General features: G+C 34.6%; 1 protein-coding gene across 1 annotated transcript; it reads left to right on the top strand.

Annotated features, from left to right (window-relative positions):
- Nucleotides 1-885: 885 nt before the first annotated feature.
- LOC111379953 (neurofilament medium polypeptide-like) lies at nt 886-6,967 on the top strand. The gene is made up of 12 exons (XM_023003391.1): nt 886-894; nt 984-1,038; nt 1,708-1,808; nt 1,898-2,083; nt 2,184-2,295; nt 2,381-2,414; nt 2,845-2,882; nt 2,973-3,019; nt 3,131-3,283; nt 3,420-5,884; nt 6,392-6,481; nt 6,573-6,967. The coding sequence occupies exons 3-12, from the start codon at nt 1,738-1,740 to the stop codon at nt 6,617-6,619; spliced, it is 3,243 nt and encodes a 1,080-aa protein (XP_022859159.1). The 5' UTR covers nt 886-894; nt 984-1,038; nt 1,708-1,737; the 3' UTR covers nt 6,620-6,967.
- The last annotated feature ends 790 nt before the right edge of the window (nt 6,968-7,757 follow it).

Genomic DNA, 7,757 nt, shown 5'->3' on the forward strand with positions numbered 1-7,757 from the left:
AATAGATTGTTCTCTCTTCTTTTTAGCCCTGTTTAAGCCCCAGTCTTTTGAAAAAAAAAATGTATTTTTTAAAAGTGTTTTGATATCATTTCAATCATATATTTTTCAAAAAATAATATTATACACAAATCAAAAACTTTTCCTTATTTTTTAATCACACATTTCTCATCAGTACACTATTCAAAAAGGGGCTCAAACTAAGGCTTAATCAAGTATTCTCTAATAAAATAATATTACAATAAATTTAAAGTTTTTTTTTAATTACACATTCTTAAAAAAAATCACTATTTAAAAATATATTTTCCCTCCAAAAATACGTTTTAATGGAGTCCAAACAAGAGTTTAATATAACACGATTCTAGAAATTATTTTTTGAAATACTTTGAAATAAAATCACCACACACAAGAAATGTAATAAAAATTTGGAAAATATAAACAAAGAAAAAGAAAAAGAGAAAGAAAAATGAGGATAATGACATAAAACGTTACATCAGATGAGTCACCCTAAAATGTGTTATGAAATAGTAATTTTTGAAAGAATGTACGGTTAAAAATGAAATTTTTTTTCTTATGTATAATATTATTTTATTAAAAGATATGTGATTAAAAATAATAGAGAAAAAAATGAATTAAAATTTTAACGGATCCAAAGAGTAGCATATCTCCTGTCTTTTATTCGTATGTCTTTAATCAAAAAGGGGAAAAAGAAAATTTGAAATACGAAAAACAAACGCCATTACTCTCTCTCTACCTGCTTTGGCCCTTTTATCATCCACACGGTATTTTCTCTCTCTAAATTGAAAGCAAAAGGTCTCTCTTCACCGTCCACTCTATCAACCTCCATAAATTCTATATAAAATTATCAATTGAACAAGATTAAAAAAAGTTATTCTGGTAAGAATTTATGCTTTTTTTTTTTTAATGAATCTGCTCCCTTTAAGATCTCACTTTCACCATTAATATCATTTTACTCTATTATATAGCTCACTCTTCTTTCCTCAATTTCTCTCTCTAGGCGCTTCTTCCGCTTCAGTTCTGGTAAGTATTTTTCTTCTTGATTTCCATTTTCTCATTATGCTTGTTAATTTTTAGTAACATTTTTTGAATGCTGTGATTTGACTTCCAGTATAGACTTTGGATGCTTGCTTAACTGTTTTAATGTTGTGTCGGTGGCTTTGGATTTTCAGTGTAGTGTAGTGTTTTTATAGTGTTTTTGGTTTTGAAGCTAGATCTGATCTTCGAAGTTTGGTTTTGTGTTTATTAGTATATGTTGATTCAATTTCTGTTTCTAATAAGAATCTTGATTGTCCGATTAGATTTTTGAATGTGAGGAAATGAATTCCTGCCTAGTTTAGGTAAGAAGAATGTTTATATTTTTGGTGTGGTTTTTTTGGTAGTTTGTAATTTATGTTTAATGTTAGTTTGAATGAATTTTGTTTCTCAAAGCAGTGAAATACATTATCTCGTATTTATATATATATCCGTAAATATATTTTTACACAAGTAATAGAATTTTGTTAATGATATGTATAGCAGGCCTGCTTGAACATTGTGAAAGTAATTTGAAGGCCAAATGCTTAGTATAATCTGGTTTGCATGCAAGTTAACTACTCTTTTTTTTTTTTTTTTTTTTTGTCTAATGAATTGTAAATTCAAATAAATATGAAATCAAGGCTAATGGAGTATTTCTTCTTTTCCTTTGATCAGGTTATCACAATTCTGAATAAACTGGTAAAAATGGATGGAGTAATAGATATCAATGTGCCACTTGACTATATTGAGTTCGAGATCTTTCCTAGCCGGAATAGGTTTATACATTTGTACCTTAAATTAAGAATGCATAGTCCACCACAAAAGCAATCTGCCTCTCTCATTTGTTTACCTTTTCCTTATATAGGTACGAGGCATGTGTATGCTATGATAACAAGATAGAAAAAGTAACATCTGGACTTCTAGAGCATCTGTTACAGCATTCAGCTGAAGTGAAAAATTTGCAATCAAATGGATCCAATGCCAATCTCAAACTTCAACCGCCTGAAAATTTTTCTGACACCAAATGGTTTACGAAATCAACCTTGATAAGGTTCATCAAGCATATCTTATTTTACGGATTTACCATCTTAATTTTGATCAAGATGTGTTTTTGTTTCCCATCACTGCAATTTCAATTTTTCTTAACTCAGATTTCTGCATATCATTGGTTTATCAAAGATACTTAATATCACCAATACCGTGAAGAATGAAATTTCTCAGCTGGAAGAAGTTCATAGATTTCAGCTTTCTTTATATGCAAAGGTAACATCTGTTAATACTCAACTTTTGTGTATTCTCTTTGTTGAATTAACCTCTGAAAGTAATATTAAATTTATTCCTTTCTCAGGGTACTCAAAATCAGCACAAGAATGGTGAATCAGGTTACTGTAGTTGAATCCTATTTTCGTATAAGCTTGACAGCTACATTATAGTCATTATTAGTTTTCTAGAGTTTCCAGCATAGCTTTTAAAAAGCATCCCGGAGCGAGAATGTGAATTCTGTCCAGTTTTGACCCGTCCATATGTATCACAACAAGTCATAGGATCTTATCAACCAAGAGAGAAAAACTAATCACTACAGGGCCTATCCAACGTAAAGATAAGCTATGCCCCTGTTTGGTACAAATTAAAATCTAGATTTTAATCTAAATAAAAGTCAACAATCAATGTTAACCACATATTTTATTGGTCTCACAATTTTTTAAACACACATTTCATCAACATCTATCAAAATATACTAAAAATCTGATTTTAATCCCATGTATACACATAATTGTGCAGCTGATACTGATTAATATTTTTTATTGACAGACGACAGCTACTCTAATGGCACGGCATCAATTCAAAAAGTAATTTTTATTCATATATTGTTTTTGTTTTTGTGAACTGGTATTCCAAATGACTTGTAATATTTACTCCTATTGCTAATATTGTGAAAGGTGTTTCAACAGACTGAAGACAATGCTGAATCGTCAGATGCTTCCAAGTATGTCTGCTGACTCTTCAGTATCAACTTAATTAGGAAAAACTAAGTTATCAGTTGGTTAAATTTTAGCATGATAGCATCTCCGTAATATGAACCGTTAATTGCTGGCAGGGATGAATTGCTGCGAGCAATGGAATTGAGGATAGCTGCATTGAGAGGAGAATTGGTTGCTGCTTTCGATCAAGCTGCTGGTTTTAGATATTCTGTTGAGGAGATATCTGACATAGAGAAGTTTTCCCATCATTTTGGATCATTAGACTTGAGGTACCTCTGGCTATAGCTTAGGGTGCATCGATTCATTGTCACTCATAAACCATTCTTTTCTTCCCCTGTTAAAAGAGACGCATTTTATGCCGAGTTTCCATGAGTATCAGTCATAAAGTTTTTATATTTGTTTCAGGGATTCGTTGCACAAGTATGTTGAATTGAGAGAAGGAAATCAGGCTGTTGATACGTCTGCTGATAAACAGAATACAGTGAATAATGAAGTCAGTGGAAAAGAAGTGAAAAATCATATCAAATCATCTTATTTGGATACACCAGTGAAGTATGGCGTTTCTCCTGCAAAAGCTGCACAGATTGAGAGGCAAAGTTCATCAGAAAGTGAGGATTCATCTTTCTCTAGTGAGGAAGACCAACCATCTGTGGAAAGAAGTCGGACTCTTATAAGATCTGCTTCACCTAGGAGGTCAGCATCTCCAATGCGAAGGGTACAAATTGGACGATCTGGATCCCGGAGGTCTACTGCATTAACTATTAAGTCTCTGAATTATTTCCCAGCTAGAGAGAGGTCAGTTTTGCCTAAAGATCCAGATGCAGATAATACTGATGAAGAAGCGAATGAGGAAGCTCCTAAAAAATCTGAGAATAATGTACGGAGAATGAGTGTGCAAGACGCAATCAGTCTTTTTGAAAGCAAACAGAAAGATCAAACAACGGATATTCAGAAGGCGAGGGCTTTGTTAAGTGCTTCTGTTGGTGCAAATAAATCTGTACTGAGAAGATGGAGTAGTACAGTGGGTGAAAATTCTCAGGGTTCCCCAGATATGGATTCTGAAGATGCATCTCCCAGTGTTCCTAATAATTTGGGAAATAAGGAAATCAGTCATAGTTCACCAGAAACCAAGCCCAAGCCTGTTGAGCATTGTGAAGTAGATTTCACAGTGAATTCACCTGAAAAAGGAGCATGCATTGCACCGGGTGTGCAAGAAGAGTCTCTTTCATCACAATTGATGGAGGCTAGTGAAAAATTATCTGCCTCAGCTGAATGGAGTCGTCAAAAGGAAGCAGAACTGAATCAGTTGCTGATGAAGATGATGGAAACTAAGCCTGTAAAATATCAGAATGCGGTGCCTGACAAAAGCAAATCTGAGAAGTTGCCCAGTGAGCAGAGAGGTGGTCAGTACAATCATTACAAGGAGAAGAGAGAAGAAAAACTTCAAGGAGAAACTGCCAGAAAGCGAGTTGAGAAAGGAAAACAATTCAGTGCAAAGCAACATACTCCTGATTCAAGAAAGGCTGAAATGGCCTCTCCAATTGTAAGTCAGGCTAGTAAATGCAATAATGTCAAGAAAGTCCAAAAATCACAAAAGAATATATCTAAATCTGCATTTCCTAAGTCAGAAAGCACAAATACTGGTGTTGTGAAGAAAACTGTCTCAAAATCATCGTCTTTGCCTGCCACACGTAAGTCATGGCCAACAGCACCATCGCCAAGAGCTCCTGGGGCTAAAATCTCTCCAGGAACAACTTCCACTGGCACCACACCAACGAGTAGAAGATCACAGCCAGCATCACCAGTTTCGCGATCTACTCCTAAAGTGGAAACATCACAACCCAAATCTAAGCCTGTAAGACCTAATCAGAATGACAATAAGAAGAGTGATAGAAGTGTGCCTGACAAGAAGCAGCAGGCACTGATGAAAACAAACAGAACACCCAAAAACAAAGTTAAATCTGCCACTGAAGATCCTATTTCCTCTGCAAAACCTAGCTCATATAGCAAGGTTACCAAGAAGAGCAGTGTGGTTCCACTGGAATCAAAGCCTTTTCTCCGCAAAGGCTCTGGAACTATATCCAGTGCTAATCCAGCTGGAAAGACAAAAACATCCAATCAGTCTAAGGAATCATTGAGGAACTCTGCAGATCCAATTGCAGCTGGGGAAAAGGAAATGATTTTTAATTCTTCCAATGCAGTAATTAAGCAGCAAGAGGTGGAAAGTGAACAGTTGAATGTTCTTGCAGCTATGGAATCTGAAACCCCGGCTAAGAGCCCACATAAGTGTGAAGACACCGAGAGCTGTACTGATGTTACACCTGCTAGTGATAATAATAGCTTTGAAAGGATGGCAGAGCCTGAAATAAAATCAGAGGTTGAAGAAGAATCAATGATATCCCCTACAGCTTGGGTGAAAATGGAAGAGCTAGATGATCAGCCCATTACCTCTGGTGACAGTATTTGCCAAATCGAATCCCCGGTCTATATAGCACCAATTAGAGCATCAAGTCCACGTGTTCGTCATTCTCTGTCACAAATGCTGCTTGAAGAGAGCAGTGAACCCGATATCTCTGACTGGGGCAATGCCGAAAACCCTCCAGCAATGGTCTACCATAAAGATGTGCCCAAAGGATTGAAGAGGCTGTTAAAGTTTGCTCGGAAGGGCAAGACTGATGCAAATTCAACTGGTTGGTCTAGTCCATCTGTCTTTTCTGAAGGAGAGGATGAGTCCGAGGATTCCAAATTTCCCAGCAAGAGAAGTGCTGAAAATCTCCTGAAGAAGGCTACCCTTCACTCAAAGAACATTGGGCATCAAAAGGCTTCTTACGAAAACCATGAGATACCTTCCGTGGATTATGTAAATCTTGGTTAGTTTTATTTATTTATTTATTTTTTTTTTTTTTCTGTTAGGAATTGATAGATTCATTTCAAAGTACAAATCCTCAATTCCTCCCATTGACGCAAGCAAACTTAAAATGAAAAAGTAGGAGAAAAGAATTAATTTTTTTGAAACCACCTTGTAGAAAAGTTGTTGTAGAAGGGATGAATTTATTTATTTTTGTCTTCACGACTCCACATGTGGGCCAAATTCATATTTTCATCAAAGACCTAGCACGTACAAGTTTCCTACTTGTGTGCTATGATATTATGTTGAATATCCTTATGAAAAGTTTAAGTTGTTAGAGAGTAGACCGTTTACTTTTTTTATTAATATTTTGACAAATAGATTTCAGGTGAGATGGGTAAATGAACAACTTACAATTAAATCAACATCACTCTTCTCTAGTGATTACCATCATCTCATTTCACTCATTTGCCTAGTACGTATCCAGATGTTGATAGTGTCGATGATTTTCTTTTCTCTTCTATCCCAGTTCAATCAAATAAAAGCAAATACAGTGCTCCAAGCTGGTCTCAACAGTTGCAGGAAGGCCACGTCTCAGCATCTGCGACGACAACAAAAGGTCATTTGGTTTTTGTTGTTTAATTTCGTTACATTCATGTTATAGTGATGCAGCATTCTAATTTTCATTAAATTTTAATATTGTCTTTCAGCAACTAGGTCATTCTTTTCTCTTTCAGCGTTTAAGGGAAGCAAATAGAAAAGGGAGCTTAAACAACTAATTTATACGAAATCTGGATAGTGGCTGACTATTTGGATTAATCTAGTGCTGCTTTTGTTTTGGCCTTTGTGCACTCTCTGGATGCTGTTGTTGGAAATTCACGGGATTATCCTGCACGCTGTGATGAAATTGTATTTGTAGGTTTAGTATTTAACCGTAAAGAGTACTTCCAATGCACAAATTTGTTATTCTGTGTGATAGATAAAGATGTAGATTCAGCAATTTCTGTAGCTCATAAATCACAGCAAATTTGCGTTACATCTCTGAGTTGATTTTTTATTGTATTTTTTTTTCCTTTTAAATTTCTATGGTTACCCTTTTCTTTTATCCAACGCTAATACACAAAATTATATCAATCATGCTTGGTGTACATCTACTGTGATATCTTTTTTTAACAAAATGTCACGTGGCATTCAATCATTTTCCATTTAAAAAAAAAAATAGCTATTTTTTCATCCAGTAACAAACTGCCAACACAGATTCTGTCATCTAAGGCGGCAAAAAATGATGTACAAGTAGTTAAATTCAAACAATATTAAAACGGTGGTACTAGTGGTATATAAAGGTGTACTTAAGTGTGTACACCATTTTCACATGAGATGTGGGATCTATCCGAATAAAAAACATTTATTTGGGTGGATTCCACACCCCATGTAAGGGGGGGATGTATGCTCTTAGGTACACCAATTATGTACCACTATATTAATTCATATTAAAACCTAGGCTATGATACAAATTGTTGGGGGAACAAGAAGCAAGCATCACAAAAATCGCTGTCTTGAGATGACAAACATGTCATGTATGGGATATAATTCGTTTGTGTACTATTAAGAACACAATATTTTTGTTGAAATTTAAACACGTAGATATTTTAGAAATTACTCTTCTAACGTATGCGCTTTACAGATTTTCTTTTGCATTTCTTGAATTATCTTAAATTCACTTTCAGTATCTTTGTTCTTTAAGAATTCTAAAATACTGTAAGATTTTGTGTTGGATCAAAATAATTAAATCATATAATTGAACCTTGATAGATGAGAAATAATTTGTATGTGTTGTAAATATATTAATATTTATGAATGACTTTTATATGGGAAGAATACATATATCCGGTGTA

Source organism: Olea europaea, unplaced genomic scaffold (genome assembly GCF_002742605.1).
Source record: "Olea europaea var. sylvestris unplaced genomic scaffold, O_europaea_v1 scaffold2069, whole genome shotgun sequence".
NCBI lineage: Eukaryota > Viridiplantae > Streptophyta > Magnoliopsida > Lamiales > Oleaceae > Olea > Olea europaea.

What these genes read in the sequence shown, in the direction of transcription:
- LOC111379953 (XM_023003391.1), top strand. Translation starts at nt 1,738, where the DNA reads ATGGATGGAGTAATAGATATCAATGTGCCACTTGACTATATTGAGTTC. An exon ending in AGCTTTCTTTATATGCAAAG is followed by an intron (nt 2,296 to 2,380) that starts GTAACATCTGTT and finishes TTCCTTTCTCAG; the next exon opens with GGTACTCAAAATCAGCACAA. An exon ending in CGTGGATTATGTAAATCTTG is followed by an intron (nt 5,885 to 6,391) that starts GTTAGTTTTATT and finishes CTTCTATCCCAG; the next exon opens with TTCAATCAAATAAAAGCAAA.